The 11,200-nt window shown below is 45.5% G+C and overlaps 2 protein-coding genes across 2 annotated transcripts in view; one reads left to right on the forward strand and one right to left on the reverse strand.

Moving 5' to 3' along the window:
* Window positions 1–4,747, reverse strand: part of LOC137846120 (uncharacterized) — a 25,092-nt gene extending 20,345 nt beyond the window's left edge. The window contains exon 1 of the mRNA XM_068663836.1: window positions 4,067–4,747. The gene's annotated coding sequence lies outside the window, so the exon portion shown is untranslated. The remainder of the gene's footprint in view (window positions 1–4,066) is intronic.
* LOC137846111 (CD5 antigen-like) lies at window positions 3,344–9,998 on the forward strand. Its single transcript, XM_068663798.1, has 7 exons — window positions 3,344–3,476; window positions 5,118–5,144; window positions 5,894–6,220; window positions 6,687–7,016; window positions 7,475–7,804; window positions 8,444–8,773; window positions 9,702–9,998. The coding sequence occupies exons 1-7, from the start codon at window positions 3,377–3,379 to the stop codon at window positions 9,734–9,736; spliced, it is 1,479 nt and encodes a 492-aa protein (XP_068519899.1). The 5' UTR covers window positions 3,344–3,376; the 3' UTR covers window positions 9,737–9,998.
* The last annotated feature ends 1,202 nt before the right edge of the window (window positions 9,999–11,200 follow it).

Genomic DNA, 11,200 nt, shown 5'->3' on the forward strand with positions numbered 1-11,200 from the left:
TCATGTTGACTCTGCCTGATCACAGCTTTGTTCCTTAATGTCATTCAATAGCTCCCAGGACAATCTTCTGCACAACTTTTCCACGATGGAGGTCAAACTAACACGTCTGTAGTTTCCTGGGTCTTCTCTCATGCCCTTTTTATGGCTGGGTGTAACATTGCCTAGCTTCCAGTCAGCAGGGACCTCTACGCACTCCCAAGATCTTTGGTAAGTTGTAGAGAGGGGTACAGCTACTTCTTTCACCTGAAGAGCACCACAGAGGAATTCCAGCTTCTCTAGCCAGTAAGGAAGCTTCATCAGGGGTCTAACTCAAATGTCTCTATACTAACTAAACTAGAATAAACCAGAGGAGTTAGAGATGTAGGGCTAGGCTGGGGGTGCAGAAGGAACTGGGAGAGGACAGAACCAGGACAGCTGACCCAAACTGGCCAAAGGGGTATTCCATACCATATGGCATCATGCTGAACAATTAATATGGGGGGCTGGCCAGGGTTGTGGGGGCTGCTCTGGGACAGGCTGATAGGAGTGATAGGGATACAATGTTCAGGGAAAAATCATCCAGAAGAACAAAATCACACCAAATTACTAAGGAGAGAATATGACAGAATGGCTTATTGGGTCATAATTAAAAAGCCAACGGTCGAAAATGAAATACATAGATCAAAGGTTATAGCAGGTAATAAGAATACATTGCGTAATCACATCTGCAACAAGGGAAAGAGTAAGGAAAGAGTTTACCAGCAATGCAGAGAAGAAGAGAAGCTAGTGAAAGTGTATACAAGTGTTTAATTTTTTCGCACTTTCTTCCATTCTTACTAAAATATTTACTATTTTGACAGGGCTAAAATAATTACAAGTAACAATAAAGGTGGAAGTCAAGTTGAAATACTGAGTGTACACCTAGGAAAGACAGATATTTTAATCTTAATTTGAAATCCCAATCCTTTCAAAAATAAGCCTTTAATATTTTTGTGAAATGGCAATGATCGTCATCAACAATGCTTGTGAGATGGGGGAGATTACAGGTAACTGGCAGGTTTGACCTGGTGTGTATGCTTAGGAATGAATGAATGAATAAATGGATGAATGAGAGAAAAAATATGATCATGATAGGAAAGAAGAAAGTGTGGAAAGAAGGAAGGGAGGCTGGGAAGGAAGGAAGGAAGCAACCCCGGTGTATTTTAGAAGATTTAGTCTAAGTTCAGTTCCTGGAAAAATACGGAACAGAGAGCCAATACTTCTATTTGTAGTCACCTAGTAGATAACATTCTAGGAGTTATCAGTGAACACAGGTTTGTTGAGTTTAGCTATCAAGTGAGCAATCAACTGTACAAATACAAATCGGGAATTACTGGCCAACACAGACAGACAGAACCTAAGGATCAGTATCAAAGCACAACAGGCTGCAGATCAGTGGGTGTTGTGAAAAAAAAAAAAAAAACAACAAAAAAAAACAAACGCAACAAAAACAACAACAACAACAACAAAAAAAACACAAACCTCATCTGAGACTTCTATAAGAAGGGTTCTCATTTATGAGTAATGTGTGTGACACTCTTATCTTCCCATGGGCTCTGGGGTCTCTGCCACACATAAGTGTCTGGGTGTAGGCATCAGTCTTTGATAAAGGTGTTGGCCAGATGCTGGCCTGCTTGAGATAGACCATGAGTGAGGCAGCAACTGTTATCAGAACATAGAAAACAGAGCAAAGATGGAGAGGGTAAAAAGTCTGCTTGATGGACAAACCCCAAAACTAAACAGATGGATGCGAACAGTCTTCAGACAATAGGATATGAAACTCAGCTACTCTCAGTTGGATGCAATGCTCTCTTTCACCACACACAGCTTTGATATTAAATGTAATAATAAAATCTGAATAAAATTTGTACTGATGCATGTCTGCAACTGAGAGTCATGACCCAGGTAGCTTGAGATTTATACTAATTCAGGCCTGCTTTTCTGGTCTATTACCTCCACTTTTCATCCTCTAGACATGCTGTTGCAATGAAAGGATTTGCTAGCTCTATGTTCATTTGCATTCCTTGTGAGTCGTCACCCGTTCCTACACTCCATCTCTGCCAGAGATTTTCTCTCCTTGTCTGTCATTTCAAGAGGCTATCTCAGCTTCACTCTCTTCCTTGGCTTGGGGAAGACAGAGGGGTGTTGCAAATAGTCCCTGGGTTGCACAGTCTAAGCAGAGGAGTATATCAAAGATGCACATAATCTGCAGCTTTTTCACCAAGCTTTTTCACTGGGGTTAAAGACATCTGTATGTATTTTCAGCAGTAATATTTTCTGTGTGTTCAGCTGAGCTATTCTGTACCCATCTCTTGGATTCCTAGGGATGATGCTGAGCAATGGTCATACTGGTCAACCACACACATGTTGCTCGTCTTAATGCAAGGAGTATTTTCTGAGCCCCTCTTGTACAGCAGTGGAGGGTGCAGTGTGATTCTCCTATCTATCACTCTCCTTTTGGCATATCCACCTCCTCAGACAGCCTGATGGCATTTCCCTGCTTAGACATCTTCAATAGTGGTGTCTGAATCCAAAAAATGAATGCGATCGCCTCCTAGGAGTGCTTGATGAGCTCTGCTGAGCATGCAAGATATCTGAGTGCAAGAAGTTGGTATGAAGTAGATCCCACACATGATAGCAGCAGCATCGTATCCCTGTAGCATCATTTCTATGCTTGGGCATGTGACTGTCTGGGTGATCCAACTTCACAGGGGACCTGGGTGCTTGGCTTTCATTGCCAGCAACAGAGCATCCTGCTGCTTCTGTATCTGACATTGTCAAGACTAGGAGAAGTAATCACACTGACAGAAAAATTAACTAAACTGTGAACACAGACAAATATTAAAACAATATTGCACAAAGTTTTCTTTGAAACAAACATAGGAGAAAAAGGGAAAAAAAAAATCTCATCTTAGGATAAAGCTACTGCTTTCAGCACTGGGAAAAGTTTTTTTTTTTTTTTTTTTTTTTTTTTTCTTTTAACAGACTCCCTTGCTGAACTAGTGCCAAGGGATAAATTTAGTTTTCCCATATATATTAGTACCCTATTCCTGCCTGAAGCCAGTCCTGGAAGATGAGTTGCAAAACACCAGATGCCCCTATCCTTGCCATCAGTGGTCCAGAAAGATCTGAACTGAGAGGACATTTTTGCTCAGCAAATTCCCGAAACAGCCCAGTTTCACAATCCTATGGCTTACGGCTTACGTGACACTTATGGCACAAGGGTCACTTCCCAGCAGAGCCCCTTGGCTTCTTGCACTTTGCTGAACACCTGCCATGGGGCACAGAGGGTGGTTTTGGGATGGAGGGGAGGAGCCAGGGCCATGGGGACTTCTCAAATACCCTGTCCCTTGGGTGCATGTCCTGCCTCTTCCCTGCCCTCCTCTCCCGTGGAGACACAGAGCACACGTTTCTCCCTGCTACCAACATGAGGTTCGTCCTCCTGGCATGCCTCTGGGGTAAGTGAGGTGGGATTCTTTCCCCTCCGCTTTTGGCTTGTCATAAGTTTACCAACAGTCCTTCCCTTCCATCATTGCTTCTTCCATAGTCCATAGCACAAAACATATATGACATTGCAGGGAAGTGAAATGCAATTGGTCATGTCTACTTTGTAGTGAGGTGAATCTCTCTCTAGACTACCAGGGCTGCAACTGGTGACTTGGATTCACTCTGGCATCTCAGAGAGCCACAGGTGGACAGCTGGATGATGCCCCATCTAACACCAATACCTAGACACTTAAGTAGTGTCTCGTTCAGGAACTGAATTCCAACCCTTATGAGATAAGCTTTAAGAACCCTTATGAGTACTGCACAAAATGTGTGCCCCTGTTTCTCCCCTGTGGGTCCCCAGGCTTTGTGGGTTTCCATGTGTCAGGGACAGAACCACCAGACCTGGTGGCAATGGGCAGAGGGTGATCTGTGGTTGCAGTACATGGGTAGGCACTGAGGATGATAAGCTATCTGAACATAACTGGAATTTAGAGAGAGAAGGAAGTAATTATGAATTTTAAAAGTAGCTCAAAAGAGAGTGAGTGGTAAAAACACCTACCTGGGCAATAGTGCTAATGTCACTTCTGGTGTCAGCAATTCTGCCTTTGCCTGAAGTTGTTGGTCAGTGCTTGGGACCTTGCCAGGCTGTTACATGTAGGAGCATAAACCGTTGTTTGTGTTGAGCTCTTTTTTGCTTCTGACCTTCTACAGTGAGTACAAAGTCTTCTTTTCCTGAGTTTCCAGGACAAACAGATTCTGGCAAGCTTTCCCTTCCCAACTTTGCCTCAGCCTCTAATTAATCCCCAGAGAAAGCCTCTGGGCAGCAATACCACTCTTCACAGATTTCCACCTTGAAGACGCTTTTTTGCACAGCCCCATTCTTTGGCCCATAACTGTCCCAATTGCATGTCATTCCTACCATTAATGTCTACAGTCCTGGCAGTAGCCCTGGAGTTAGTTCTGTCCAGTGTCTACCCAAAGTTCAGAAGCAGCAATGCCTCTTTAATGGGTCTAGTCCTTACAAAAAAAAGGAAGCAATGCTATGGCACTTGCAGCTTATCAGATTTTCAGCAGTTTCATCCAGATGTGCACCTCTTGCCTAACTGTTGCTGAGATCTGTGTGCCTATCCAGAGCCTCTAGGGAGAAACAAACACATCCAGATGCAGTTCGACCCACTGCTCTGGCTCCAGTCTTAGGATGAGCTGTCTGTGCTTCAGCCACAACTCAGATCTTTCTGCTGACTATTACAGGAGCCTAGGTAATTTAATCAGTCTGCACAAAGAATTTCAGATCACCGAGTATGGACAAGATGAGTCTCAACTGATCTCTTATGATATTTTCACATTGTCTGCCCAAATAATTTTTTCCCAGTACACACACATACATATATATATTTCTCTCCACATTTTCTCTCCTTATCTGAACTCTCTATCACAAATGCTCTAAAATGAGCAAAACCCATTGACAGCAGGATTTAAGAGGCTGAGAACAATGATGGGATTTAGCAGAGCTCACAGGGTCTTGCCTCCTGTCTGGTGTTTTGCTGCCCCAAATCTCTGCACTTTGCAGAGCTGATTCAGACTAACATCCTGTATTTCTTCTATTTCAGCTTCCCTCACAGGAGTCCTGCTGGCAGGTCAGTATTTGTAGTAGAGTGGATCATGGTTCATAAATATTGGAGTCTGTTCTCAGTTACATGAATGCCTGGTGTCCCCTTGACCTATATGAGCCAATATGAAGGTGTTCCATATTTTAGACCCCTGTACTTTCCAGTCACTGAATTATTCCCACTGGAGTTCCCCAGATCCATGCAAAGGGGTGATGGTGTCTAGAGATAATCAGTTCTTGATATAGGGGTGGCAGGTATTGTGATTAGGGGACTGGTAACTGGGGCTGAGACAGATTTTGAGACAGATTTTGTGGCCTTGTGAGTTTAATAACTGGAGCAGGACTGAGTCACAGAGACAATCCTTTCCAGTCCTGAGAGCTTTTCCGGGGAAAGGGTGAAAACTCAATTCTCTCTTCCCTTCTGCTATCCCAGTGCCTTGTAGCAGTGTCTGTTGGGAGACATTGGCCTTAACCATGGGCAAACTCAGACAGAAAAAGAATGTTGGGGTAGTTTTGGGGTGGCTACACTTCTCCAATTATGGTTGAAAATGAACCCTGCAATTTGTTTCTCAAAATGGACTTTTGGTCACAAAGGCACCTGCAGCATTTGGCCATTCCCAACTCAAAACCAGGTTCCCAGACATCAAAGATCTTGGATACTAGGATACACCAGGCTTTTGTTCCCCCTGGTCTGGCAATAAGGACAGCCTTCTGGGGAGCAACAGCCCTCTTTCTCATTCCCTATCTTCACTCTGGGGTGTTTGTTCTTCCCTGAAGATGTAGACACAACCAAACTTGAGATCCGTCTGGTGGATGGCCCAAACAGCTGCTCTGGGAGAGTTGAGGTGCTTCACAAGGATACCTGGGGGACTGTGTGTGATGATGGCTGGGATTTACGAGAGGCCAGGGTGGTGTGCAGGCATCTGGGCTGTGGAACGGCGCTGTCAGCCCCCCATGAGTCAAAATACGGAGAAGGGAAGGGCCAGATCTGGCTGAGTGACATGAACTGCAAAGGCACAGAAGGGTCCCTCACCGAATGCAAAGCAAAACCATGGGGAGAGAACACCTGCAACCATGTGGAAGATGCCAGCGTGGAGTGCTCAGGTAAATTCCAGATGTCTTCTATTTTATGCCACATTGTCCCTTCTGTAAGCTATGGTGCAATTTCTGACTTGTCCAACTAGGAGGTTAGGGATGCAGAGTGAGTTTGTTGAGCTCCATCTCCCTATCCACTTTGACCCAGAGAAGCGCCATCGTAAGTCCAACAGAGCTGGGATTAAACACAGACAGTCTGATCCCTCTCCTGACACCTTCTAGGCATTTTTTTTCCTTTTCTTTTTTTTTTTTCTTTTCTTTCATCAACCTTTCTTCTTAAGCCAGAAGGTAGGAAGGGAGCTGTTGATAGGTATAGGTGTTAGGGGTGAGTAGAGAATTTTGGTGTATCATGGGAGATTCTGCTTTCTCCAGGTGATCAAGGGCACAGACACTTCTCTAAAACTTCTCTCTGTTTTTTTTTTTTTTTTTTTTTTTTTTTTGTTGTTGTTGTTTTTTTTTCTTTGTCGATTTTTAGGAACTGACATACCTGAGCCAGGGCCTGTCCGTCTGGTGGGAGGCCCAGACCGATGTGCTGGGAGAGTTGAGGTGCTTCATGAAGAGCAGTGGGGCAGCGTATGCCATGATGACTGGGACATAAAAGATGCCCAAGTTGTGTGCAAACAGCTGGGTTGTGGGGATGCAGTGCTGGCCCCCATTGGAGCCAAATTTGGACGAGGCTTTGACACCATTTGGCTGGATGATGTGAACTGCACGGGGTTAGAAGCTGATCTCTCTGAATGTCAGGCGAGGCCATGGGGGGATCACAACTGTTACCACGGGGAAGATGCCAGTGCAATCTGTTCAGGTAATCCTTATATCCCCCAACTTTTGCCAGCTATGTGTTGGGGTGCACTTACAAGTGTGGATACAATCATGGACAGTAACTAGGACTTAACCTCTTAGGTCAGAGGTTGGACTTTAGGTCAGAGGTTGGACTCGATGATCTTGAGGTCTCTTCCAACCTAGAAATTCTGTGATTCTGTGAACACAAAGCACTCACCTTCTGTATTTGTGTTGCTGGTGGTTTGGGGTCCTTACACCCTAGAAGAGGGCTCCAGTCTGGAAGGTTTTCTCCTGTCTGCTCACTGGGGCATTCTGTGGTCATTTTTCTCCAGTTCAGGCTTGAGGTTAAGAACATGCACAAGAGCGTGGACCATGTCCATGAGTGTGGGAGGGAGAGGTTATGTGGGGGGGGTGGATACCAAGGTATGAGTGCACAGCCTTCTGCCTTCCTGAGCATGCCCTCTCTGGATGTCTCTGCAGAATCAGGGATTACCATCTCCACCTCAGTCCGCCTGGTGGATGGCCCAAACCGCTGCACTGGGAGAGTCGAGGTTCTTCACAATGATGTCTGGGGGACTGTGTGTGACGACGGCTGGGATTTAAGGGAAGCAAAGGTTGTGTGCAAGCAGCTGGGCTGTGGAACAGCACTATCAGCCCTCCCAGAGTCAAAATACGGAGAAGGGAAGGGCCAGATATGGCTGACTGATGTGAACTGCACAGGAACAGAAGGGTCTATCACTGAATGTGAAACCAAGCCATGGGGAGAGAACACCTGCAACCACGTGGAAGATGCCAGCGTGGTGTGCTCAGGTAACCACCTCTGAGCCCACCCCTGCATGTGCTGGGCAGTAGGATGACAGATCTTACTGTATATAAACCTGAATCAGGTATCATCCCAAGCCCCTGTGAAAGGTGCAGTGCAGTTCTGTGTATGTTTTCTAATGGAAACAGGGGGACACAGCTGAGGAACTCATCCCATCACTGGGTGCCATCCCTGTGATGCAGAGCAGAGGTGACCAGTGGTGACACACTGATGTAGCTGTGCCAGGGTTGCATTAAATTCTCTCCTACACTGTGGTCCCTTGTCCCACCTCTGTCCGGCAGGGTGCTTATGATCAACAGACGCCTTGAATCAGATACCCAGTAGAGCCTGAGGTGTCCATGAAGCCCAGAAAAACTTCCTCCTGCCCTTTTCCTACAGCCTCTTATTTCTTTTATTTCTTTTTTTTTTTTTTTTTTTTTTTTTTTGCTTTTTTTTGTTTGTTTGTTTTCTGTCCTTCCTTCCCACCCCAGAAAAGCCCAGGTGTCATTAGAAGAACGCTGATGGCATATCTTCATTGTGCTCAGGGGCACCTGAGCCCCTGTTGAGCAGGCATACTTTCCACAGGGGATGGGGCACATAAGATGCTCCCTTAACAATTTTTTTTTTTTTTTTTGGTGTTTGTGCAGAGGTAGATGTTCCTGAGACTGGACCAGTCCGGCTTGTGGATGGCCCAAACAAGTGTGCTGGAAGAGTTGAGGTACTCCATGAGAATCGGTGGGGCAGCGTGTGTGATGACAACTGGGACATGGAGGATGCCAAAGTGGTGTGCAAGCAGGTGGGCTGTGGGTCTCCACTGTCAGCCCTGGGAGGTGCCCGCTACGGCCGAGGGCCAGATGTCATCTGGCTGGATGATGTGAACTGCACGGGGACAGAAGAAAGCATCTTTGACTGTCAGGCCAGGCCATGGGGTCAACACGACTGCTATCATGGAGAGGATGCTGATGTTGTCTGTGCATGTAAGCCACCCATTACTGTGACACCTGAACTGATGAGGGGACAGGGTCAAGCAGTTCTGGCAAAGCCAGCAGGCTGGACTGGATGGGACATAATGGAAATCACAAGGCAAGAAGGCTCTTGCTCTCAGGAAGATGCTGTTGGAGGCAGGAAAATGAGTGAAGCAGGGAGCCCTAAGGAATACAGAACATCTGATTAGGGTGGATGTGGTGGGTTAGATGTGATTAGCAGGGCACAGACAAACACACCAGTGACAGTCTGACTATGGGATGGGTTCTGATGGAGAGATGCTTACAAGGGAGTTTTGTATAGGGCAAGGTTCCTAATGGGCAGCAAAAGGGAAGGTAGAACAGTTTTGGGAATAGGAGGTAATGACAAACATCTGTGGAGGGCAGGAGGCGGACAGCTGGAACAATGTCTAGGGAGAGACACCTCTCTATCATCTGTACTCAAGAAATATCTAAGTTTAACTCTCTGAAACCTCTGCAAGCTTAACTCCTCACTTCTCATGCTCTGTTTCCTGGAAGAGAAGGCTGGACAGGCCCTGCATAGGTGAAGGAAGGAATCCTTGGGGGTTTTTGGTTGGTTTTGTTATGGAGGAAAAGGGCTGTAGGGTGTTGGCAGACCTGCAGGCTTTTACCTGGGGCCTGCACAAACTTGTTCTGTCAGGACTACATGCTGCAGTCCTCTGGATCAAGCAGTGCATTTTGTATCAGGGTGAGAGCTTGGTCTTTGTGCAGCCATAACCTAACTTCCAGAGGGGCCAGTCCAAGGCTCTGGTGTCCACAGTATTCTTCGCCAATAGACCCAAATATATCAGTATAACTTAACATGAAGACCTTCTTCTAGAGCAGAATCCATGTCACTTCTGGGTGCCAATTCTGGTGCAGAATTCCTGACAGCAGATTTCATTTTTCCCTGTCTCTGCAGTTAACAAGAATCTGGAGGAGCCCGAAACATCGTGAATGCCATGCTGACCCCACCAGACCATGCTCACCTTGCCACAGGAGAAGGGCCAGTAAGATTCAGCTGAGAAAGAGAATATTTGGGGTGCTAAAGAACCACCAGTGTGCCTTAACAGAATTCAAGTTTTGGCAAAACCATTCTCTCATCCATTGAGTGATCTACAAGTTTGTTTATAAATACATTGATAGAAAACACATCTCAAAATGTTTTCCCACTGAAAAGTGGGGTCAAAAAGTATCAATAAATTTCCTCTAAAACTGATATTCTGTCTGTCTCATAAATTGCTTATGGACCTCTGCTGCCTGAGCATATATCTGTCAAGGAGCTGTTTACCCTACATGACGAATATTTATACCAAGTTTATGAAAGTATTTGTAAGATATCTGCTGAGAAGCATGTGTTTTCACTGGTACTCTAACTGGTAAGAAAGACAACCATAAAAGCCTTGGAAAGGGTATTGGACATTGAACAGCATAAGTTTAGTTTTGTAGGTTTGTCTGCCCCTCCTGAGAGGGGCCCAAGGAAACTGACCCCATAAAGGAGGACACACCCTTTTTCCTCTCTCACTCTTCCTAAAAGCCAAAACTGGCACTTTCTGGGGATGTCCAGTCGTATTATTGTGTATGTGTGTGTCTGATCTGTTGTTTTCCAAAAAGCAATATGCTTTGTGCCCATCAGTACCACATGAATGCTTTGTCCCAGCAAAGCAAAGCACTAAGGTCTTCATCTCAGTATTGACATTGGGGTGTCTCCAAGTTGGTCAGCCAACTCAAGCTGTTGTTATGCACAGGAGAGATGACTGTATATCCCAGTTTTGTTTGGGATAGTGTTAGTTTCCTTCATAGTGGCTGGTATGGTGTTGTGTTTTGGATTTAAGATGAAAATAATGTTTATAACACACCAATGTTTTAGCTGTTGCTGAGCAGTGGTTGCACAGTCAAGGACTTATCAGCTTCTCGTGGTGCCCTGCTGGTGAGGAGGCTGGGGGTGCACAAAAAGCTGTGAGGGTACAGAACCCCACCTGGCCAGAGGGATATTCTGTACGATATGACATCATGTTCAGCAATAAAACTGGGGAAAGTTGGCTGGAAAAAAAGAAAGCTCCTTTTTATTAAACTATACTTATCTCAACCCATGAGTTCTTGCACTTTTACCTTTTTTAAATTCCCTCCCTCATCCCACTGTGGGGGAGTGAGTGAACGGTTGCGTGATGCTGAGCCAGGTTACAACACAACACTGTCTCCATTCCCACCTCCTCCTCATGGAAGAGTTTATCCCCTCCCCAAGCAAGTCTAAAGGAGCTTGGATCATCTGCTTTTTGGGAAGTGCCTGGTTCAGTATGGCTCCAAGGAGAACAGAAATGAGGTGAAGCTGGTGGTGACCTCACTGTTACACAGAGCACCAGACAGACTCACAGAAACATGAAGTTCATGTCACATGCCTATATATATATATATATATAT

The sequence above is a fragment of the Anas acuta genome, chromosome 30 (genome assembly GCF_963932015.1).
Source record: "Anas acuta chromosome 30, bAnaAcu1.1, whole genome shotgun sequence".
Classification (NCBI taxonomy): domain Eukaryota; kingdom Metazoa; phylum Chordata; class Aves; order Anseriformes; family Anatidae; genus Anas; species Anas acuta.